General features: G+C 42.2%; 3 protein-coding genes across 5 annotated transcripts; 1 reads left to right on the forward strand and 2 right to left on the reverse strand.

Moving 5' to 3' along the window:
• Nucleotides 1-1,998: 1,998 nt before the first annotated feature.
• On the reverse strand, nt 1,999-20,040 carry LOC108048915. 3 transcript variants are annotated; one of them, XM_017129868.2, is made up of 15 exons: nt 19,644-20,040; nt 9,840-10,202; nt 9,233-9,427; nt 9,043-9,174; nt 8,839-8,981; nt 8,568-8,648; nt 8,427-8,487; nt 7,110-7,874; nt 6,257-6,484; nt 5,811-5,861; nt 5,411-5,739; nt 4,200-5,350; nt 3,940-4,140; nt 3,707-3,868; nt 1,999-3,649 (listed from the first exon to the last, which is right to left on the reverse strand). In XM_017129868.2, exons 2-15 carry the CDS (start codon nt 9,948-9,950, stop codon nt 3,528-3,530), a joined length of 3,732 nt encoding a protein of 1,243 aa, XP_016985357.1. In that variant the 5' UTR covers nt 9,951-10,202; nt 19,644-20,040; the 3' UTR covers nt 1,999-3,527. The 3 variants fall into 3 exon arrangements, with proteins under 3 accessions (XP_016985357.1, XP_016985355.1, XP_016985356.1); XM_017129866.2 differs by lacking the exon at nt 6,257-6,484 and having other exon boundaries at nt 19,644-20,039; XM_017129867.2 differs by lacking the exons at nt 6,257-6,484; nt 7,110-7,874 and having other exon boundaries at nt 19,644-20,038.
• A 382-nt stretch (nt 20,041-20,422) lies between these two features.
• On the forward strand, nt 20,423-20,827 carry LOC108048914 (39S ribosomal protein L34, mitochondrial). Its single transcript, XM_017129865.2, has 2 exons — nt 20,423-20,512; nt 20,572-20,827. Exons 1-2 carry the CDS (start codon nt 20,490-20,492, stop codon nt 20,792-20,794), a joined length of 246 nt encoding a protein of 81 aa, XP_016985354.1. The 5' UTR covers nt 20,423-20,489; the 3' UTR covers nt 20,795-20,827.
• LOC108048910 (polynucleotide 5'-hydroxyl-kinase NOL9) lies at nt 20,798-24,371 on the reverse strand. The gene is made up of 4 exons (XM_017129862.2): nt 23,817-24,371; nt 23,600-23,755; nt 21,183-23,543; nt 20,798-21,127 (listed from the first exon to the last, which is right to left on the reverse strand). Exons 1-4 carry the CDS (start codon nt 24,283-24,285, stop codon nt 20,862-20,864), a joined length of 3,252 nt encoding a protein of 1,083 aa, XP_016985351.1. The 5' UTR covers nt 24,286-24,371; the 3' UTR covers nt 20,798-20,861.
• Nucleotides 24,372-24,443: the final 72 nt, after the last annotated feature.

Genomic DNA, 24,443 nt, shown 5'->3' on the forward strand with positions numbered 1-24,443 from the left:
ATTTTTGTTTTACTAATGTAACTAATCTAGTTTTGCAGTTCGTATTATTTTAAGTTGTTGTTTCGGTGGTTTGACTTTTTAATTACAGGTCATACGAGCGTATTATTTTTTGCGTTTCCAAAACCAGAGCTCCGAAGCCAATGCCAATGGCAAAAGCAAAGCCCCGGACGCAAATGTTTTCAGCAGGCAAAGTTTAAAAACCAAACATTCGCCGTATAATAAAAGTTATTTGTTTTCCCACTGCTGGGAAAACAGGTGTGAGAACTTTTCCGAGGCAAGGAGGTGTGTGACGACGAGTCCTGGGGGTGGCATTAAAGCTATTCGAACACCCTGGGAGGACGGAGACACACACACGTGGGGAGATGCTGCTATTTACGTTTCCTAGGAAAGTCGTAAAAGCGTACAAACGAAACAAGCAAGAAATGTCGATCCGCTCGCAGCCAGGCCAAGCCAAACAATACAATTTGTTACCAATTAAATGACTGCATTACATAATAATAACAATAACCGTAACAGCAACAACAATGCCAGCCACCTCCGCAATGTGTCCTTACATGGAAAAAAACATTTAAGGACTTAGTTCGAGGAATGAGTAATTCCCAAAATATATAGATATCCTTCTGTAGTCAAGGACTGGTTAAATTTAGAATTTTGAGACGATGAAAAGGAAGAACTTCCGAGAAAAATGCTCTGTTAACTAATTGATTAAGAAACACTCGAAAAACTTCAGTAAATTCTTTAATACCCTGATTTTTTCAAACCGATGGTATTTTAAATGTTTTCTCAGGTATAAAAAGTATATGAAATCAATTCAGTTTTAATACAATTTGATTGATTGCGCTAAAGCACATTCTAAAATATTTAATACACTAACCAGCAAGATCTCAAAGTTAAAACAATTCCATCCATTTCATTATTGCCACTTTTTACTGTTTTAGATATGAAAAGCTTTAATCATATATTTTTAGTAGCCCTCCAAACTGTATTTTGATTGTTGTTTGATTGGCTGTAAGATATCAAAAGTATTTTGATCGGTCATATAAAATATTCATTTAAGAACTTTAAAACTTAAAGGGTTACTTTTGTATGTACTTTTTTTGAGACCCGAATTTTCCCCCAGTGCTCCCACAGAAACACACACGTGATAGACAATATTCCGCTGGCGTCAACGAAGCCAAGCAAATATGTCCTTTCGGATGTGCGAGTATGTGTGCCAGCATCCGGCGTGTATTGGTTGTCAAAGTAACGGGAATCAATAGCTTTCGAGAGGAATGGTTGGGGGAGGGGGTGGGACAGGGGAAGGATGGCTTTATTAGGCGGCAAGAGCAACAAGAAAAACAAATTTGTATTACTTCATTATGGCAATGCTTTTGATTCGACTTTTTTGCCCATGCACAACAACCCCACCCACCTGCCACCACCCATTCCGAATTTCCTGCTCGCTTTGATTCCTTAATTTGTTAAGGAATTTCCATAAATTGAATTTTTCCCCAAATTATATTCCTAATGGAACGTGGAAGCTGAGATGGAGCAATTAAAAATAAAACTCTGCTTTTTTGTATCAAAATATATAAATATTTATTAGAATCCGTACATGCATATATCCTATACAGATATACCTATATTCACGTTTAGTTATTCTCAATAATTATTATAATTATTGTATGTGTTTTTCGGTTTGCCTGTGTTTTTGTTTTTGTTTTTGCCAACGTGGAGGGTACAAACTCGCTCAATTTAAGCCAATCAAACGGCAAACAGATTGCATTAGTACATGTTTGCATTTAAATATACAGTAGTTTCCCTTATTTTTTGAATATATTAATTAAATGGGCAATTTAATCATGGCCATGGCCAGTTGACTTTTCACAAATATGCACAATTATTTATTTGATTTAGAGAAATTCAAATTTTTCAGCTCTTTACTTACTCTTGTGTGGCTGTGTGATTGCAGTGTCTAAAAATATTCGCAAATAATGGTAAATAATCAAACTAAAATCGTATCTTTGGCATTTTTTTATTCAAAATAAATTGATACCGTTGCTGTTGTTTGTTGTTATTGCTGTTGCGGTCGCTGCTTGCGCTATTACAAATTACAAAATGTAAATAATTCAGCGGTTGAGCTTATGCAAATACACAAATTAGTTAATTATACTTAGTTTAATAGGCAATTACGTAGCACTTGCGTGAACGTTTTTACACGACAAAATCAGCGTTCTCGTAAAGTAATTCAATTTCCCTTCATGCAACTATTGCTCTAACTTAGGGCCTGGACTTCCTATATATTTTCATATAAAATCAATGTTTACTCGCTACGTATTAGTTCGATAGTTCAGGGAAGGAAGGAGAAGGGGACGGGCGGTAGTGTAGTAAGTACTGCCCAACTAGCAGCTATAAACTAATGTGAAATTCTCACGTCGCGTAGAATAATCCAAAGGGGAGCGTGTAAAAATCATTTAAAACTAAGTTCTACTTTAAGTAATCCATTTTCGTATAAATATTTGTGTGTGGGCGTTGAGTTTGGTGGATATGGTCTGTTGGTTTGTCTGTTATGTGGGAAGCACTTGTGGGCAATTAGGAATTTATTGGTATTGGAACGGCTAATACCTGGATTATTGGCAGCTCTATTGTGTTTTATTGCTTTTTATGAGTTAACATAATCAAAGCTCCTGACATGTCCTTCACCCGGCTCTTATGCAAATTAAACCAATCGCAAAATAACTAAAATACTAAAATCAATCAGGAACCAACCAGTTGCAAGTGCATAGCCTGCCTCTGCGGTTCTGCTCATCCTTTGATCGAAATTTCCTTAAACATGCAGCTGTCCAATGCCAGTTTTGGTCCTGGCCAAATTAAAATAATTATGCAAACAATTCAGCTTGAGCAAATCAAGTTGAAAGTCCTGTATTTGCCCTCAAACCGGATAAAGGACATACCTTACGTCCCTCTGGCTTTCAACTTAATTAGTACAAAGAGTTTTAAATGCTATGCTTAAATGGGCTTGTGTGTGTGTGTTTTTCAAGCTCTAATGCTTGCTTTCTAAACTTGTTTTGTGTCCTTGTGGATGTGTTTTTGTGTTTGCGTGGTATACATATAAATTAGAGTACATACTAAATAAATAATATGCAGCATAGTTCATCGTTTTGTGTTAGTGATTCTCGATAAGCTTAAAGTGTGTATGTTTTTCCAGTTGCTAGCACTGAAATCCTTTCTTCATTGATTGTTTTTCCTTTTTTCGGCTAATACAAAACGTTATCCAAAAAATTTCATCGACTTGGCGAATACTTCTCGGTCGGAAACGATTTCCCCTCAATTCGAATACAATGTCGAAATAAACCAATTTGCACTTGGATATATACAAAAGAGTTTGCTTAGTTGCATATAACTTGTGCCAAATAGGTTAAATATATATATATATATATATATATATAAATCTATATAGATTGTGTGGTTAATACGATGCGATTGTTATTATTGTTGCTGTTGCTTCCTCTCTCTGTTGCTGCTTTGCTGCTGCTCTTGACACTGATTTATGGCGACACATATGGCGGAGGTTTGCGGTATGAGGGCGTGGCTGGCGACTTGCCCCGCACCTCCCGGCCACCCACGACCACCGATGGCGGCGGCACATAATCGTCCACGTCGTTGTCGCCTAAAGGGAGTACAAGATTAGATTTTCATAAAATAATACTAATAGCTTTGAACGCACCATTCATGTTTGAGGTATTGTAGGACGGGGGCAACAGCGGCGGCTTCTCGTCTTTGAGGATGACGGGACTCTTGTTGCCGATCTCCGGCTTCTCCTCGTACTCGTCCTGGAAGATGACAGGAATGCCCTTGGCACGGAAGGATTTGCGCTCCTCTTCGTCGCCTAGAAAGCAAATCGAGAGATCCATTATGTTCAGAAGTCTAGGTATAATTGAGTAAGTTCAGACGGCCTACCCAGCTCCATTTTGCCGCTTCTGTGGCGACACCAGTGCAGGCAGCAGGCAATGATTGAGGCCACCACAATCATCACAATAATGAGTATGATGGGCAGCACAAAGGTAATCATGTAATCCTCACCGAAGGAGGATTTATGGGTGGGCTCCTCTGGGCGACTGGGTATGTAGTCAAGCTGGTTGGTGTCTATGTTCTCGGTATCTGAAATTAGGTAATCTCTACAATGAATATTCAGAGGAAATCACAAAAGCAATCCTTACGATGGCAACTGCTGAAGGGCACCACCGAAAAGTTGGTTAGATTCAGCTCGGGACCCAAAGCCCGCTTTGCGCTCTCCCTCAAACTATGATCACTGTTCAGGTAGACACTCCTGGTGGTGGCCACCTCCTTCTCGCGACAGCTATTGTGCTTCTTGTACAGCGTCGTGTTGTAGAAGTTCACGATGGTGCCATCGGAGTCGTGGTGCGTGGTTATCGAACGGATCTGGATCTGGCCAGTGGTGGCATCGCCGTTTAGCTTTGCTACACGCTCCACAAACTTGCGCTGCAGCTCGGCGTTGAACTTTTCGTGTCTGATGGACAGGTAGGCCTTGAAGAAGAAGCCAAAGTCACGCTTGGGAGCAGAGCTGACCATTACCACCAGGGCATCATGGGCACTCAGGCCACCGCTATCCTCTGCCACCAGCAGATATTCCTCGGAACCGATGTCGCCGCTCTTGGGGATGCCGTAGAACTCCTCGTTCTTGGAGTCGAACTGCAGCCAGTGACGTGGATTCAGTTCGAGGTGATCTTTGGTTTTCAACGTGAGCGTTAGCTGATTGTCGTTGGCATCGTAGAAGGTGTCCGCAGGCACTTTGTACACCAGCAGCTGGCCCAAGCTGGCGTTCACGCGGTCCACCTGGTTGCGCGGCATGGGCGGCACGTTCTTGGTCATGTGCTGCGTGGGCTTCACCTGGGTGAGATCCTTCTGGCAGGATCCGATCAACTGCCCGGTTATGGATTTGATTTCCAACAGTGGCTGCACCAAATCACTTAGTCTCTGGGCATCGAGTCGCTGAATAATATCGTTAAGTTCCTTTTCAGGACACTCGCTGGTGGGCAGTGTCTCGTTAAAGTAAACAAACGTGGCGCTATGGGGATCGTGCGGCGTCAGACGAATTTCCCGAACCACCACCGCCGTGTTGCTGGCGTCATCCAAGGTTCTGGCCACCTCATTGATCAGCTTCAACTGCCAGTCGATGTTGTGGCCCTGCTTCTCTTGGATTCGGACAAGGATACTGATCTCGTGGTTAATGGTCCTCACTGCCCGATGCTGCTGCACACTGATCTCCACCGTTTCCGTGACGCTGGCGTTACGCGAATTGGTTGCGGACAGGCGATACTGCCAACGGGACACCGCATCGTCCAGGGGTCTGCAGGGATAGTTGCACTTAGTAGAAATCAAGTTGAGACACCAGCTTTAATCTACTCACAGGCCATACAGCTCCCTCTTGTCCGGGTTGAACTGCAGCCAAGAGTTGGCCTTCAGCTCATGGTCATCCTTGTCGGTAAGGGCCAGGCGCAGATTGCCCTGATCCTGGGCATCGTAAAACGTGTCCGGGTGCACGTGGAAGCTGAAGGCCTTACCCGAGGTAATCGCTAGCTTCTGCAGGCGCTTCTTGATGATGGGCGGGCTGTTCTCTTCCGGCAGCGGTTCAACGTAGTCGGTGGAGACGAAGCTGCTCGACTCTGGAGTGGATGCCGTCGTGGTCGTGGTAGGGATAGCGGCCGGCAAAGATGTGGGCGTAGCGGGCGACGACAGCTGTTGGCAAAGGGAATTTAATACTATTAGTGGAGATTCCTGCGTTACTAGGGCAATATTTCCTAAATTACCTCATTATTGACCAGGTTCTGGTTGCTGCTGTTGGCGACGGGTTCTCCTTCCTGGGAATTACAGGGAAATCATTAACAGTGAGATGGCTAATTGGCGACAGATGGCTGGCTAAGTGTCATGCTGCAAAGTCATCGGCTAAGGAGGCAGGCAGAGTGAGTGTGTTAGGTGTTAGTGTTAGTACAACCAATACGTATGCTCGATTGTGGGCATGCAATTACCAAGGACCTCATGCAGGAGCTCTGCTTCGCTAATTGCCTGCCCTTACATGCTAAGTGCATTTGGCTGGAAGCAATTTCCCCTAATTGGATTCGGGATAAACGGTGAGACAATCGGGGTGGTAGATGGCCGGAGTTGTGGGTTTAGAGCGGGTACAGGTGCAAATCTATGGCTTAACATCTAAATTGCGATTGCAATTGCGATTGCGATTGCGATTGCGAGATTTCACCTTAGAGCTAAGCGTGCTGTGCGTTGTGGACTCTACATGAAATTCGCTTTCGCCTGCTGATGCTGCAGTTGCAGTTGCAGTTGTTGCTGATGCGGTTGCTGCTGTTGCTGCTGCTGCTGCTGTGCTTGCAGTTGCAGACGCAGTTGGTGTTGCTGCTGCTGTAGTGCCCTCAATATCGCCGAAGGGCAGCAGGGTGCTCAGCTCGAACTCATTAAGCACAGTATTTGGCTGCTTTTGTTGTTTAATTGGTAACGAAAAATGAGTAGGGTTTCTCAAAGGGTGGAAAACGGGTTGGGGTCGAGACAAGCTGAAGCATCTCCTCAGTCCCTGAGCAACTCTAGCCCTCAATTTATTCTTATCAATTTGATACAACTATCATATAAATGCAATTATATTTTAAGGACTTACACAATGTTAGAATATATACAAAAAGTATTCGTTATCCTCCACAACCAAAAACAATCTGCAGCTATACAAAAAGTATGTACACTTATCTTTATAACTATTTGCTATCTAGTCAGCTAACATTTATGTTTTGTACCAGCCAACTCCACTAAAATCTTTTACGGCAGCTACATAAATGTCCGGTCATTTTGTGGAGTTTGGCTTTTTATGAGAAGCTACATTTACACAGGACAAAGGCAATAAAACACAATATCAATATATGTATAGAGGGAGATGTAAGCTAAACTAACTCCTGACATAAAGCGCCAAATGGAGGTTGGAGAGAACGTTTTACATGTGACAACGGGGGACATAAGGACATGAGACACAGACACACACACAGATAAAACGGCGAGGCAAAAGGACACTCGTTCACATACACAGACACAGAAGGAAGCGACATCATTACCTTTGGCGATTCAGACAGTGTGGTTGTTGTTCTTGTTGTTGCTGTTGATGTTGCTGTTGTAGTTGAGATTGTTGCTGTTGTGCTTGTTGATGAAGATGTGGTTGTTGTTGGTTGAGTGGCTTGCGATGGAGATGATGATGCGGATGGAGATGATGAGGATGATGAGGCAGAAGTGGTTTGGCCATTGCTCTCTAGCTCTGTGGGCATGGCAGTGGGCGTGGAAGAGGCTGAGTCGGAGGAGGGCGGATGAGGGGGCGGCATCGAAGACGAATCTTCTCCAGCTTCGATGCCAGATGCAACGGATGAGACGGACGAAGACGACGACGACACCGAAGAGGTGGCGTCGTAGGGTGAGAAAGGCTTCTGTGTTTCGGGGGCGGACACCGGGGCCGTAGGCGTGACCGAGGCCTCCACATCGATGGCAGCTACTGGACCGGCGGAATCCACCTGATTTCCGTTCTCCTCCACATAACCGGGCTTTACCATTTCCGTGGCTCTAGTTCCTGCTGCCGTGCTGGTGGTGGTCTCCTCTGGTAGACTCTCCACTGCCAGCTGCTGCAGCTCCACCTCCTCCTCATCCTCGCCTTCGTCAGCTTCGCCCAGCACCGGCAGCTCCTTGATGTTCTTGGTGTTCTCAATCGTCTTGCTGATCACGGACTCCAGCTTGGAGACACTCTCCTCGATCTCCTCCTCCTCATTGGGAACCACAGGAGCGGGCGACGAGGAGACGGAGTCTGGCGACACTACCTTCTCCGACACATCCGACTTTGGGGTTAGTCACGGTGAATGATTTGAGTTCGAGTTGGTTAGTTTTCGAGGCGATTTCGATTTGGTTAACATATTTTACAATATTTTGGTTATTGATTGTTTGGTTGATAACATTAACACAATGAGATCGATATACACAGACAGAGTGAGAGAACGAGAGGAAGATAGCAAAAAGAGAAGAAAAAACGTAAACACCGTATGATGAATTATAGTTATTTTCAGTGTAGATATGTGGGTGTCTATTGTGTGTTCCATATAGATGCATGTGTTGTGTGACTTGGATGTTATTCCAAATTGCGGTTATTAGCAAAGTGCAGTAAAACAAACAGAACCAAAGGCTTCCGGAAATGAAAACGAATCTAGACAGTGAGTCCAATGCGATCCATACAGATCCATACACGTAATACATACATATGTCAGCATGTGTGGTTAACCAACAAGTATGAACCGCAGGTATTCTCATTTAAACGTATGTATCAGATAAAGAAAACACCCAGAGAAACCGAAACAAATATGGTGAAATGGCGCCCAATTGGCCTCAACACTCACCGCTCCGTGATGATGTCGATGTGCATGCGTGGTCACCGGCGGCACTTCCGTACTGGGCTCGCTGCTCCATTCGATGGAAAGAGCAAGAAAGAGTTCCGGGATTACCAATGTGACACATTCAAGTGAGCGGCTACTACTTACGAAGCTTCATCGTCATCTCCATAGTCGTAGTCATCGTCACCCTCTCCAGAACCTTCAGACTGACGTCGCTTGCGGTCGGATCTGGAGGTGAAAGAACGATTGGTTATCAAGTGTTGCAAAAAACCGGACATGCAGTTCTTGGAATTCTTTATTTAAGCCCTATCAGTCGATATATGCGTAGTTCATTTATAGCTTTAGCTATGTCATTTTCCATTGCCAAATATCGTTTGTCAAATAGAATTAATTAAGAATTATATTTAACATTTCCCACCTTGATTTCAATTCCTTTCGCCAAATAAACCAAAGGCCAAAGTTCTCCTCCGTCAAAGCGCCAATGGTGCCATCCTTAACCTGGTGGGCAATCTGCTTGGCTATCGGCTCACCCATCACAAAGTAGCTTGGACCGCAGCCGATCTAAAAAACATTTAGTTATTTATAATTTCAAACATAACAAAAGGTATTTTTGATTACGAACCATGAAACTGGCGCGTCCCAGTCGGCGATTGAGGGTCTCGATATTCTTGTTGCCCTTGCCTCCTTTTCGCATGGCCAATTTGTGCATGGATTTAAGCTCACGCTTGGACACCGAATCCAGGGAAATAAATTCCTGCAAAGAGACATTTTTTAATCTGTTTCTAAAAGATAAACTTTAAATAGTAACTCACCTTCGGGATGGCAAAGAACTTGCCCAACTTGGCCTGAACATGGGCTCGCTTGGCGACTGTCAGTTCGCTCCAGTCGTGCTTCTTCAATAGAAGCGAAAGCACGATCTCGCTTTGAGTATTTTGGCAGCTCATCAACTCCGAAACATACGGATCCTGTTTGTAGGCAGGCACATCCTTAGGCTCAATTACAGGGACCTATACAAAAAATAAGCGAAAAGGTTAATTACTACTACTTATAAATTATGAATCCTTCTTTCTTATGCTTATCAACTAATTAAGTCTTATAAACATGTTGAAATACGAGTAAATAAAGTGTATTTAAGGATTGCAATATGAATTAAACAATTTTAAAACACTATGTTCTTGAAAATTAAATTTTTATTTATTCTTTTATTTTATTCCTTTGGGCTTATGAAAATACTTGGGCAAACAAACATTTAGAGTAGACGTGCGCTATTAATGTTACTTATCGCGGCGGCAATCTAATCGTATGAATGGCGGCAGTATGATTCAAAAAAGCCATACATCATCAATGAAAACCATCAAAATGCCCAGTCGCGAGAAACAGTGTTTGGATTTAAAAAGACCCATTTAGGAAATTACTCACCTGGGAGTCGTTGACATTGAAGTCCCTCTCGGCGATCACCAGGGCGACGATGGCCAGGAGGAGGAGCAGCGGCAGGCTCCTACTGGCCGATAAGCTCCGCGGCAATCTCATGTTCGATTCCGTCCGCGATATGTGTCGTTATAGTATAAATATGAGTCCAAAGAATGCAGTTTCGTTTTCGGTTTCGGTTAAAATGAAACCCAAAGCGGCAGTCGTGGGCTTTGGTGTTTGGTTCGTTTTTAGTTAGAGTTTCCCAGCTGGGATTTCGCTTTCGTTTGGAGAGAAGAGAAAGGGGATATGGCGATATGGCTTTTACATCATATGGTTCGTTAGCAGTGTCTTCGTCGTCATCGCCTTCACCATCTGCAAGTGGAATTTATGGGAAATTATTAGACATATTTTATGGCGCAAGGTCTCTGAGAGGGGGTGCCGTATATGTGGCCTATGCTAATTAATTGTCGGTTGGGTTCGGTGACCCAAACCCAATTTGAGATCCGAGCTGCGAGCTTCGGGCATTTGTGTTTATATTGCTGCAACTTTTCCCCCGATGAGTAATTAACATAAACAACTGTTAAGTGTTGTTGTTTTTCCTGTATTCGAGGGGAAAATTAACGCTTGATTAACGTGATGCACATGATCTTTTTGGTAATTGGAAAGACACCAACGTAAACGATTGAAAATGGAAAGTCCGACTCGAAAGGGGCACTTAATTAAAACCATATTTGTGGGACCGATAAGTGAAAGAGAAAACTCTGGGGATACAATTGTTTTTTCATTATGAATTATTTACCCTAATTTTGAATGGATTATTCAAACAAATTTTCTGAATTATTTATAGAATAATTAGAGCTTATTCCCATTCAATTAATCCCCGCAGAACAATGGCACTCTGTTCAGAAGTGAACATCAATTTTGAATCAGTATCCGCCTTTCATGTCGCTCCACTCCACGGAGTACTTCCCATAAATTTGTTAATCCCTCATTGAGCATGCATCCCCGTTTACGATTTCCATTTTCCCAAAGCTTGTCGGCTTATCATCGGCTTCTATTTATAGCCTTTCAACCACTCCCCGAATAACTCGTCGATAATCATTCAACGCAGGCATTATCGCCGTACAACCCCCAGCCAGTCCATTTTGCCCGGGTTAAATGAGGCGACCATGTGTTGGAGGACAGAAAATGGAGCAGCATTGCACAATTTGCAGCATTCCGGCCGAATGGGGTTAACGTTTGTGACTTGCAATAAAAATGCAGCGGAAAATGGAGTGCATGGGAATGCCTTAATTGAGGCATTAAATATGCGATGCGATGCGACTGCAACAGGGTTTGGCACTTGCAATCGATATCAAAGAAATGCCCTCGTCTTCAGACACCAACGAGTGACGAGAGTTATTGAATGCCATAAATAATGGAAAATTTAATTGCTTATGCATGCGCAACTAAAATATCATTTGTTTTTCCATCGACTCGACGTATTTGTGTTGCCTGCTTTCTAGTTAAATTTAATTGAAGACCTCCGTCCGTGGAGACCCAGCTGGAATAGCAAATGAGAAATGGGAAAAAGGAGGAGCTGGCGGCATGGCCCAAGTGTCAAGCGGCAATATGCCACCGATACAGAACCATACCGTCTGTATCTCCCCGGCAAACGAGTGTGTGCGCCAGCGTATATGAACTTAAAATGCAGCCAAGCATGCCGGGGCCATCAGTCGTTCGTTGTGCCCCGTAAACTCCTCAATCCCCTTCCTTTTTCCATGCTCTTTGGCATGAATGAGAATGAGGCTTCGGACCGAGTGTATTTGCTGGGTATGCAAATGAATTAGCATTGCGCCAAATGCAAAAACCAAAGAGTGGGTGCCGGAGAAATGGGAGAACATAACTTAGCAGGCAGTACACAAAACAAGTTTTTCTGTTGTTTCACCATATTTTGCTGAATGCATTCGGCTCAGATAAGAGCTGGAGTTGGGATCCACAGCACTAGCCATCCATGGTGGCTCAGTGGTTCACTGGAGCCGCCAGTGGGGTTGAGGGTCAGCACATAAATTGAGCCGACACAAAGGCAAACTAATAAAGGTACAAGAACAATATAGAAAAGAGCCATAATGATGACGAGCCTGGAGATGTGGTTGATGATATTGCACTGGGGGAAAACCCCTGTCAGTTGCTACATCCGGTTAACAATTTCAAACGAACTAAGTCTTATCAATAGACATAAGTATATCAACCATGAAATGTCTCTCAATAATCTAAAAATCAAATAATAAATGTGATCTGTTAACAAGAAAGTTTATTCTTAGACATCAACAACATTCGCACTTTAAAACATTTTATTTTAAACAAAAATAGGTTTTTGTGATTAACTATTAATCTTTAGAACATATAAGATTCTAAAATGCATGAATTATCATTTAAAACGTTTTGCTTTTGGGGTCGTTAACCCCTTGTTTTTAAAGAACCGAAGTTGTGCTCTGCTAAGAACATTTTCCGGACTTAGAACCCTTTCTCCCAGTGTGAAGCCACCGCCCACGCATCGAAGGCTTTTCAAGTGGGCCGACTTTTATATATCGCCGGTCCCAGTCGCCGTCATTGTTGTGGCATTAATGTGATTAGAGAAGAGGCCTACATTTAGAGCCGGCACTTTGAGATGCCCTCTCCTATCGCAGCCACTCGTTTCTGCTCTTCCCGCGGGCAATTAATTATCCCAGAGGTTGCCCCCAGTTCGGTTCAGTTCAATTAGCCTTGGTTAACACACACGCTGGTAGTTACACACAGAGAAGGTGGCTTCTTCAACTGCTGCATCATCTTCTTCCAACTACGTGACACAAAAGATGTTGATTCTGCAGCGGCGGCAACTGCAACAAAGAAATTCTTTCATCACAGAATGCAGCGACCGCATAAACAAATTTATTTTCATTTTCCGTGCACCCAGACGCATTACTCACTGAAGCCCATGCTCTTGTTTGTATTTATTTGGTGTCCCAAACTCTTTATTGTATTTTGTGGCACTATAGCCGCACATGAACTCTCCGCAGATATAATATTGGGTATACATCAATTGGTCAGTTTCTGGAGCACTCCATTTCACTCACAATCTTTTGGAAATTAAGGAACTACGGCCTAGGGCAATGTTTTCTATGGTGATAAGATAACAGACAGTTCTCGATCCCAAACTAGGTCAAAAGTTGCGATATAAACTTTATATAAGTACACAACGATTGTAAAAAAAATATTTGCTATTATATTTTGAGATATGACACCAATGTTGGTAGAAATAATATTTCCCAAGCTAAAAATATACAAAAACTTTTATTAAAGTTATCAACTTTAGTATGAGAGATGTTCATTTTACGCTAGTCATAATTGAAATTGACCTTTGCTGACTCATAATACAAACCGGCTTCGTTAGTTCTTACGATCTATAGATTTGATGTACATCTTTGGAACAATAAGAGTATTTCATCTTCAATTAGCCTTCAATGTTGCTTTCTGTGTGTTTTCTTCTTTCACGATTTAATTCAGTTGGATTTCTTGTGAAATAATAAACCACAATTGTTCCATCTCTGTCGCCTTTCTTGCTTTCTTTGGGCAGCATTTCAGTTCAGTTCAGCCACCCCTTCGTTCCGCCCAACAGGGAACCCCTTCTGGCAGCTTTAATTAATTTGATTCGCCGCACTGGGCGCACAATTCCGACGATGGAAACGATGAAATCTTGGAGGATGGGGGCTGCGATGGAGATGGCCACCATTGGTCTAATGGATTGTTTTGCCGCTTGTATTTTGTTTACGATGCTGCCCGATTGAAAAATTGTTATACACACACGAGTACGAATTTTATGTACATATGTTCCGGCGTTTGACCCACAATCTTGTCGTTGGAAATAGTCTTATTGAAATATGCTTTGTTGCACGCATCGTTAGTGAACTGGAACCGAGAGACCGAAACTGAAAATTCGGGTTGGTGCCGGGGGGGGTGGGGAGCACAAAAAGCAAACTCTATACAGAGGAAAGCAGGCCATGCAATTACCAAAAATAGCCCAAAGTCTCTCGACTCTCCTCAATCATCGCTACGCATTGGCTCTGAGTTTTTGGGACCGGCCCAGTGGATTCCATTGCAATGGGATATCTGGGCTGGTCACGAAAGGCGTGTCACATTCTGGTTTTCAAAAAAAATACAACACTCAAAACGAACAGCAAGAAAATCACATTTTATAATGACTTCAGCAAAAAGTTGTAACAGAAAATGGGTGGAAACCAAATGAAAAGCAAAACGATCTATCAAAAATAAAATTTCCATTCATTGTTTATTGTTTTCTGGAATTTAATGATATTCAAAACTATTGGGATCTAAAATAAAGTCTGAATTTTAAGAACATGTTGTGTTACTTTCTGTTTCTCTTAATATCTGTTTGTATTATGAGTCATTTTCAAAGTTTCCAGGTTTCTTGAAATTGTATCATATTTTATTTTTGGCTTCTTTATAGTCTTTTATTTATGACTGAATTACTTTCAATGTTCCAGGAGTCTTAAAAACAATTATCGTAAATAGGGGAATCCAAAAAAAAGCAAAGCGATCTATTTAAAAAACAGTTTCAATAAGTTGTTTGTTGTTTCTTTAAATTCAATGATAAACAAAGCCATTCGGAACAAAAAGAAGGAAATTTCCTAGTAAATTACATTAGATGATTAATCGCTTAAAAGTATCTACTAAAAGTTACTGCGATATCTCCAGATATTCTGTTTATCAGTCAATTGTTTACCTTTTTTTATGACTAATTTTTTTCAAAATCCGAGAATCTTTTAACGGGCTTATCCAACAGATCTATTATCACATATATCTTTATCTTATGACTTAATTACGTAACCAACAAAGGTTCTAGAGTCTCAAAAATTCTGAAAACCGATCTAACAGATTTCCCCCAACTATATCATATAAATGCCTATGATGTCATGCGAAGATCTTATGACTTTATTCTCCCGTCTTCTTTACGCGTTTCTTGTGTGTACATAATAACACGCTGAAGAATGAGCTGGAAAGTGCGACACATGGTGAGCATTAGCATGGCTTTCACAGATAGTGCTTCTGTCCCCGAAGCGAAAGATATGATAAGAGTGCCGGGCCTTACTGTTAGTCGGCTGATATGCATATCCGATAAGAGAGCCGAAAAACGAGAAAATCATTAAGGTGGCCGAGGCACTGAGCTGTAACCCAATTTCCGGCGCATTGCCCAACAGCCCAAGAGCCCAATGATCCGTGGAAAGCGGGCCCAAAAAAGGTGTTAAGCCGATTCGAAATCCCAGCTACGTGAGTGGAGCCAACTATGCGCTGGGGGGCAGTAAAAGCGGGTTGTCTGCCATCCAGTTGCAGCCGCTGACACAGATGCGCCCATATATACATTTATCGGTAATTCATAGAGTTTAATTGAGTGTAATTAGGGTATGACGATGATGAAGACCAATTTGGTGATATGCATAATTGAAGTGGGTTGCGTTTTGTGAGCTACAGCGGAGGGATGAGCGATTGCAATCCGATTTCCAATTAAGACAAACAAACCATGACAAAACGCCGGCTAAATTGGATGACAACTAAATGCGAGCAAAGTCGGAGTAATTGTAGTCTAATGTAATTTGATTAGAAATCACGCGGCAATTATCGCTTCAGCGAAACTGGAGAAGTTCCCAGAAGTCGAAGTATAAGGAATGAAGGTGGAGGTGGAGAAGTACCAAGAGAGCAGCCAGAGGTTCGGGGCAATGCTCCACTCCCCAGTACACTGCACCACACCGAGAAAAAAACTCATAAGCAATGTTTTTGATTGCTTCATTCTTTGAGCTCGCATCATTAGCTTTATAGATGTTTAAAAATCAGTTTTTAATTAAGACATATAATCAACATTTTTCTACTTTATCGTTTTTAAACCTTTCCTGCCTTTTATAGCTTTTTCTAGAAAGGATTTAATAAGATTAAAGATAAGACAATTGGAAGGGTCATACAAAAGAGTTAAGTCACGAAGATTAAGACACTGTACTCTATTGCCTATTAATTGTATAATATTAAACATGAAAAATAAGGAATTTAAAGTTCATTTATAATTTGGCAAGATTTTATTTGCAGTGCGGTGAGTTGCGGAGTCACAGCAAAAATATTTTTGCGTGGGGCCAATGTCTGGTACTAATACTTGATACTTGGGGACTTGAGGTCTTTGGCAGGGCCCAAAAGGGGGCAGTGGGGGGCGGGGCAGGAAGGCAGGGCATCCGCCATTTTGGCCAAATGGCGGCGGCGTTGGAGTTGCAGCAACATTTGTTGTTGCTTCTCTTGAGAGTCATGTGCGGAGTTGGCGATCAAATGCGCTCCAAGATCTCTTGCATGCATAATGATGCCGTCTGTTGTATTTCTGCCTGCTGTCGCCGATGTTTCGTTAAATTGTGTGTGCTTACAGTAAGAACAGCAAGAACAACAACAATAATAAAAAACAACAACATAAGCAAATGCTAAAAACAAACACAACACAACGCAATGCCGTAAAGTTCAAACCAGCAACACACACACTCTACAACTTACTCACCCTCACATACGAAAAAGGCGTTGATGAAGACGACAGCGACAGCAGATACAACCAACAGCAACAACGATACAGTGCCGGCTGGTTGGAGAATTGGACAGCTGCCGCCATGATAGATACGATACTCGTATCCCCGCTGGAACGGGCAAAGTATTTTTGTACTTAAACGGGCCAAAGCAAAAAAGAATGGTCATCAAAATAGAGACACAAGCACCATGATTTCTATGTATACAAACTGAGTTTGATATCTTGATCTTGACTATTACTTCTTTATATAATTTTGGTATGGGATCGATATGATTCTACATACAGATGTATGGACAACAAGAAAGGAAAGCTAACTTCGGGCGGAGCCGAAGTTGATATACCCTTGCAGAATACTCTTTAAATTATATTCTTCAGAATTATTCATATGATGCATTCCTAATACTCATAAAAATCCCAACTTCCTAACTTTACAAACACCAAAGTTATGGCATTTCCAATCGTTCAGTTATATGGCAGCTATGGGATATATTCGGCCGATCCTTATGAAGTTTGGTAGGTCGGATTGATTGGCCAAAAATAAAACCCATAGAAAATCCCAACTTCCTAACTTTACAAACACCAAAGTTATGGCATTTCCGATTAATCAGTTATATGGCGGCTATAGGATATAGTCGGCCGATCCTTATGAAGTTTGGTAGGTCCGATTGATTGGCCAAAAATAAAACCCATAGAAAATCCCAACTTCCTAACTTTACAAACACCAAAGTTATGGCATTTCCGATCATTCAGTTATATGGCAGCTATAGGATATAGTCGGCCGATCCCGGCCGTTCCGACATATATACTGCGTGCAAAGGAAAGAAGGGTGTGAGCAAAGTTTCAGTTCGATATCTTTAAAACTGAGAGACTAGTTTGCGTAGAAACAGACAGACGGACAGACAGACGGACAGACAGACGGACAGACAGACGGACAGACAGACGGACAGACAGACGGACAGACGGACATGGCTATATCAACTCAGAAGGTGATCCTGATCAAGAATATATATACTTTATAGGGTCGGAGATGTCTCCTTCACTGCGTTGCAGTGAACTTAACATATTTACAACAATAACTTGAACAGCAACACAGAAACACGCAGCTCGAGGGTCAAATAGGCATGGATGTATCTAGTAGATACTATCTACATACTTATATATTTCGTGTCATTTGTTTATTAGAATAATCTTAACTGGAGTATTTATCTTGTTTACGTGAGATGGCATAATAGGTTAGAGCGTAAAATATTTGCATCTAGTCAAAAGAAGCTTGGTTTTCAGTACTCAGCTGCCCAATCAATTTTCTATAATTTTTAGCTTGATAAACATATACTTTAATTATTAAATTGAACAAAATACGATCATGGGTGGGTGCTATAAGAAAGCCCCATGAATTGAAAAAAAAAAACTTTACTTCGGAGTGAGTGAGTGAGTGGGGAGACTACTGGAATGGAAGACTTCCAGATGCGAAGCAGAAACAGACATTCTTACAATTAGTAAACACAGCGGGCGAAAAAAGGTCTGCACTTGACACGCAACCCGGAAAAACTTCCACCCGCTCCCATTAAAAGGCCCATAGGACCACAACCAAGCAACTAACTCCCTTTCAAACGACCGCCCTCATCGTTATTCCAGCAACAAATTGACGCAATCTGATTAAAAACGCATCAAAATAAAACTAACTGGGGGAGAGGGGAGTGGGGACAACCTATGCTAAACGCTCGTAAAAGTAATTTCGTTGGCCCACACACACGCGGAACTCACTAAACAAACACACACACACAGATACACTTAATTTAGGGGTGCAGGCGGAAGCGAAAAGGAAACATCTAGTGCTCTTAGGACAGCCGTCGTCCCCTTTTTGCGTACGCAGCATCCGCCAAAGAGTGCCAAAAACTGAGTGGTAATGCCGGGGATTTTCTACAGTGAGCCCTCGTTATTAAAAAATCGAATAGCATAATAGAAATTTGAATAAGACATTATTTGGAAAATATTTTAAACGTTAAATATAATACGTTTAAGGCGATCTGTTGATTTTTTAACTCTTATCAAATTCATTTTATGTATAAAAACGAAAGACATTTTTGAGATAGAAAAGATAAGAGCAAAAAACACATTTTCCCTAATAATCATTATAAGTGATTGAATGTTTTTATTGTTTTAGGTGGAAATAAAGCTCCTTATTATTCAATTTTAGCTTTAGACTCTTGAAAATTTAACTTCATCTTTATTTGGTCTCCCAGGTCCAGGTTCAACTGTGTTGGAATATTGGTGCCGTATATGACCAAAAATCACAGTGCGGGCGGAAACTGAGTGCCGTCATCAAAATACGCACACATAGAAGAACACGGGGAAAGAGAAAGATAGAAAGGGGCAGACAGATGAAGTCAGAAAAAGGAGGAGGAGGACAAAGAGAGGGAAAGCAGAGTGACAGCTGCTCCATTCGCAACCGGAAAAAGCGGCCGCTAAAATCATTTGTTAAGTGCGGTGGCCATGACAACTGGCCCAAAAGTCGGGGGTCCTTGGTCAGATTTTTCAATTTTTTCATGTTTCTCTCTGGAACACAAACACATATGCATGTATTTCCATCATCATCAACACCAGCAAACAAAACAAGAACAACAACCGTGTGCAGCCTCCCATTTTGGGGCCACCGCCCCCTTTTTACACAATGAAAAAATTCAGCTCGTATTTAATTAAAATTGCGCAGGTTAAATGTATATTATAATACAAATATTGTTAAATAGAGTTCGGTTCTTATAGTTTAGACCAAGTTTGTATAATGGGGTAATTCATTTTCCTATGGTAACCTAAAGTTTGTTTTTGTCCAAAAAACTTTTTGGATTTTTTAAGACATATTTAGAAAATGATCTTTTTTGTATACTATATCAAAATGCATTGTGCATTTGTTATTCTGGAACATGTCGAATCATCAGAACGGAGATCATCTCATACATACACATTTTTCTTTCTGTGCAGCCATTTCGCTTCCGTGTTTCGAAATTCAATTTATGTATACTTTATGGAGTCGCAGCCGGCTCCCCAAGCTCCATTTCGCCCCCCGATTTTTGCCCAGTGACGCGAAGAAAATTGTAAGTTCAGGAAAATCGATTTTCTTGTTGTACTTTTTGCCGTTTTTTCGGCCAGCGGCAGACGGGGCTAATTGGTGTTCTTTTTTTTTGGTCTTAATTTCATGCAGCATTTGCAGTTGCAGTTTCACTCACCTCGCTGCGCTATTTCTGATGCTCCGGATTCGGATTCGGGACTTGGATTCGGGATTCTCCTGCCCCACTTCCCTTCCTTTTGGCCAAAATAGGAATTGCGTCCAGAGAGCGACACTCGCACGCACACACTCACTCACACACACAACTGCAGCAATGTTTCTCTTTACTTGCAGCGTTCCTCTATTAGATTTTCTTATGCACCCGCGACTTTCACGCACTTAATTTGGCTTTTCTTTTGAGATATGCATGCGTGGAGGAAATGCGTTTCACATGCTGCTTATTTTCCGACCGCTTTTCACTTTTCTTTTGCAGCTGAATGTGAGCAAGAAACAAACGCAGCCTAACGGCACGGAGTTGTTGTTGGCTAAGCAGTGTGACCACGACTGTAGCCAGGAAATAATCCACGGCCGAAAATATACCGAATGTATCATTCGGATTCATCCGCAACAGCTGTGCTGCAACAACATTTGTAGGTTTACCTAGAGATGGTAAATTATCTTAACTATTTGAGTACAACATCTTATTATAAATAAAGGTAGTATTAATTAAAATAGTTCTTAATTATTTTTTAGCCCCCCAACATTGCCTCCAACTTTACAATATGATTACTGATGACTTTATGAAAAATCTTTAAAAATTCTTTACTGTTCCGGGCTAAAGTAGTTTAATATTTTTGTAGTTCTCTAGTTTTTTATTTTATTTATTAATCATTTATCTTAAACTAGAGCTTAAGTACCATTTAAATTTCTCTGTGTGGCAACACCCAATTTCTCGAACGGCTGTTCGAGAGTTATTTTCTAATCAGAGAACAGTCACACTGTCGTTCACTCACTGAAATTACTTAACATGCTGCAAGGAATTATCCAAAGGTAAATTTCACATAAACAATGGATTTTGAATAAAACAGTAACGATTTATGCCTCCACAGAACATGCCTGGCGGTTGTCAACACCGCGCAATCTATGATTGTGCGGGACAAGCACGCTTTTAATCGGGCAGTCCTGAAACCAAAAGTCCGCTGCCATTTCCCGAAACCCATGGAGGTGAAGAGAATCAATGTCCACGGCTGGGATGCGAGAATGTCCACGCCCGAAGGACGACGCGTGCTGATGAACAGGATACTCAGGGGCCGCCACAACTTGTCGCACTAGCTCTTAGTCAATAAACCTCTTTTTATTTACAAATATTTCTTATATACACGGTGGACCCGGTTTAGTTTCAGTTCCTTTGATTCACTGGCACGCCCAGAAAGGCTGGCTTTCGATGGTAGATCTGCTGAATGCTCTTCGAGGCTTTCGAGTCGTCAAGGATGAACACGTAGGGCACACTGCTAACAACTCCCTGACCCTGATCTTTGAAGTAGCCCTGCGGCAAGGTTACTTCTCCGCCAAGGACTACGCAGTTCACCAGGGACATCCTTTGGAGCGGCATCGCCGGAATTAGGAACATCTCCTTCCGCTTATAGTCTATGGCACGGACCACTCCTGAAAGGATTGAAATAAATACATGAACTACAAAGGGTCTTCGTAATATACGAACCTATTCCCAAACACCGAGGCAGGCCTGCTCCCTGATGACACAGATAGATCACATTGGCATCCATGCCATAGATCAGTTCCTCTCTTGAGTAATCCTTGCTGGTGACATGTATTATCTTCAGGGACTCCAGGGGCACCTTCAGTGGCGAGCAGTCTGTGAGGGATTTGCCATTTCCCGCGAAACACGAACTAAGGCGTGCCAAAATATTGGAATACCGCATATCCTTGGCACTCAGGCTCCAAGTTCCTCGTTCTTTTGGAGGCACCGCACTGAGCAACTTGTGGAGCGTGTACTTGGGCAAATTCTTCACTCTAAACTCATCCGCCGTGAAGATAATGGGTTTCAACTGCGACAAACTGCTCCACTCGAGGGGAGAATCAAAGTTGTTGATCGGAATCGGACTGGCAATCTGCACAAGGTCCGTGGGACGGATGCGATCCACCAGCAGGGCCATCAGTTCGGTTCCAAATCCTTTGTTGTATCCCATTGTGTTAATCAGCCAGGGAATATTTGCATATTTGGCATCCTTTTGAACGATCTGGATTAGCTCGATAAAGGCTCGGGCATACTGCTCTGCGCACATGACTATGTGCGTGTGACCCACTACGTAGGCGTGATCGGGCTGCTTGTTAAAGAGGAATCCGGGTCCCAAAAGCGGCTCATCAATTAGGGTGCAAGAAACTGTCTGGGGAACAAAGATTTCCGGCTGGCCAATGTCCAAATCGATGAGCAGGAGAGATGGAAACTGGCCCAGATTCCGATTGATGAGGTAACGTAGCAAACTGGACTTTCCAACGCCCTTTCCACCTGCTATTATTACCCGACTAGTATTCTGAATTTTAAGCTTATTCCACACCTGGGGCACCTGTAGAGTGCGGCTCAAATCGGAGGATTGAATGAGGCAGTGCAACAAGGATTCACTTTGGTGATATGGACGATTGGAGGAGTTAATCTGTGGGAATAAATTCTGTGTCATGTGCTTGCCAAAGTTCTCGACCATTCGCTGGGCTCCAGTGTTTCGCTGCAGAAGTACTATTGCATTCGTCTGTTTTTGAAAGCTGCCCTGAATCCTGTCCAGCTGGGCGCGAGTGAAGTTCTTGTTTAGTTCGGCCCAATTCACCTCATCTTTGGCAGGTTTTTTGGTCTTGATGGGCGAGATGAAAATCCAGTTGAGACCTTTCGGTGAATAAATGGTAAGTGGCTCCTGCTTGCGAGGTTTGTAACCATTCACTGATATCTGGCCACCCAGCAGGGTGAGCACCAGTGTGCCGTACAGCTCGAGGTCTTCTTTAATCACGGCCAGCACATGGTTGCTCTTCAGACTGTTTTCAAATACGGTGAGCTCAGTGGGACTCGATAGCGGATTTCTATAGAATGGTGTCTCATTTGGTAGAGAAACTTTTTCCTTGGCAGGTGTAACATTTTCAGCTAGCACCTCCTCAGCGTGAACTTCGATTTCCTTGAGATCTTTAGGATATTCTGCTGTATTACTAGGAAGCTCTTGTATTGATTCTTTCACAACTTCATCGTTCACTGTTGATTTTTCTACAACACCATTTACTACTGTTGCATTTTCTACAATCTCCTCCGCTACGGCTGTCTCTTTTACAATCTCATTGACCACAGTTGCCTCTTTTACAGTCTCTTTTTCTTTATGTATATACTTAACCAGTTTCTTTTGGTTTTTATCCACAGGTTGGTCATCAAAGATTTCTTCTATAATAAGCGGTTCCTTTTGAATCCCCAAAGGTGGATCATCAAAGAATCCATCGATCTCAGGTGGTTCATAAGTAGAATCAAGGTCGTCGCTGTCAAAAATATTGCTGCCGAAATCTTCACTGTCGCTATATTCACTTTCGCTATATTCACTGTCAAAATCTTCATCACTATCAAAGTCTTCCATATCTTCACTGTCAAAATCCGCATCAGAGTCTTCGCTGTCGAATTCTTCAGATCCATAATCTTCGCTGTCAAATTCTTCAGATTCAAAATCTTCGCTGCCTTGTGGTTCGAAGTCGTCATCGTCGCTTTCAGTTTCCGCCAATGCGTTCTGGAAGACCTCGATCAAATCACATTGATTGGATTCAAAATCTTTGCTGCTTTGTGGTGAGTTCTTAAGGACCTTGACCTTTTTAACCACTTCTTTTCCATGACCTTTAAAAATCTTAGGCTCTTTGTCTGCCTCGTCGTAATCATCATCGTCGCTATCAGTTTTCGTCAATGCGTTCTTGAAGAGCTCGATCTTTCGAACTAATCCTTTTCTATCTGCTTTCAAACGTTTGGCCATCTCGAAACCGTCCTGCCTGCTGCCTTCCCGCTCTTCGGCAAAGGATTCTTCACTGGATGAATGCTTCACCAGACCTATGTGTAAATGTTTTGTTTAATATAACTGTAGACAATAATTTCGTATACAATACCATTTGTTCCGACGCTTTCTACGACCGATGACTGGATTCTCTCGCCTTTTTGAAAACATTTTTTGGATTTTCCAGGTATAAAATTTACCTTTGTAACTTTGAAACTTTTAGCTATGGGCGGGAACTCCACTTTAGCCTTGGAAAGATTATCTATATCTAATTGATTGAAATATTTATTGAATTTATTAGATTTTACTTTAAAATGTTTACGACATACCATTTTTCTTTGCAACCTGTTGCTTGGAGCCTTTTTTATTATTAATTGTCCAGGAATGGTTGTGTTTTTCTGGTACAAGTGGTGCTTTTGGAACTTTGTTTTTTTGCGGCGAAATTATCTGGGATTTTACTTTGGATTTCTTTGCAGGAAAAGCATCATCCTTTTTAGGCTTTTTTATGGACGGAGAACTCTCTGGTTTGGGCTCCTCGGTGGGAACTGCTCTTTTCTGGGCTGTTTTCCAGTTTCCCTTGGATTTTTGGGGGTACTCCATTCCTTTTTGTTTTTTGGGCGCCGAAATCTCTGCGGGAGCACTGGAAGTCTTTGGGAACACCTTCTGTTTGGAAGTCAAAGGTTTTGGAACTGGTTTTCCCGGCTTGCTGCGACCGGAGGCCCTCTCTCGCTCCTCGGTGAGCTGGAAACTAAGCTGCATTTCTTTCAGCATAAGCGAATTCAGCTTGTCAATTATCATTTTCCATAGAATCGGAAAAAATTAAAGAAACGTTCCCGGGCCATGCGACCGCAGGTGTAAGAAGAAGCAGCTGTGTGGTGTGACCAGTCGGTAATGGGCAGTGGAATACCACATGCAGAGTTGCCACCGATGAACGCAACCGATAACGGCAATAACAG

The sequence above is a fragment of the Drosophila rhopaloa genome, unplaced genomic scaffold (genome assembly GCF_018152115.1).
Source record: "Drosophila rhopaloa isolate 14029-0021.01 unplaced genomic scaffold, ASM1815211v1 contig_115, whole genome shotgun sequence".
Classification (NCBI taxonomy): domain Eukaryota; kingdom Metazoa; phylum Arthropoda; class Insecta; order Diptera; family Drosophilidae; genus Drosophila; species Drosophila rhopaloa.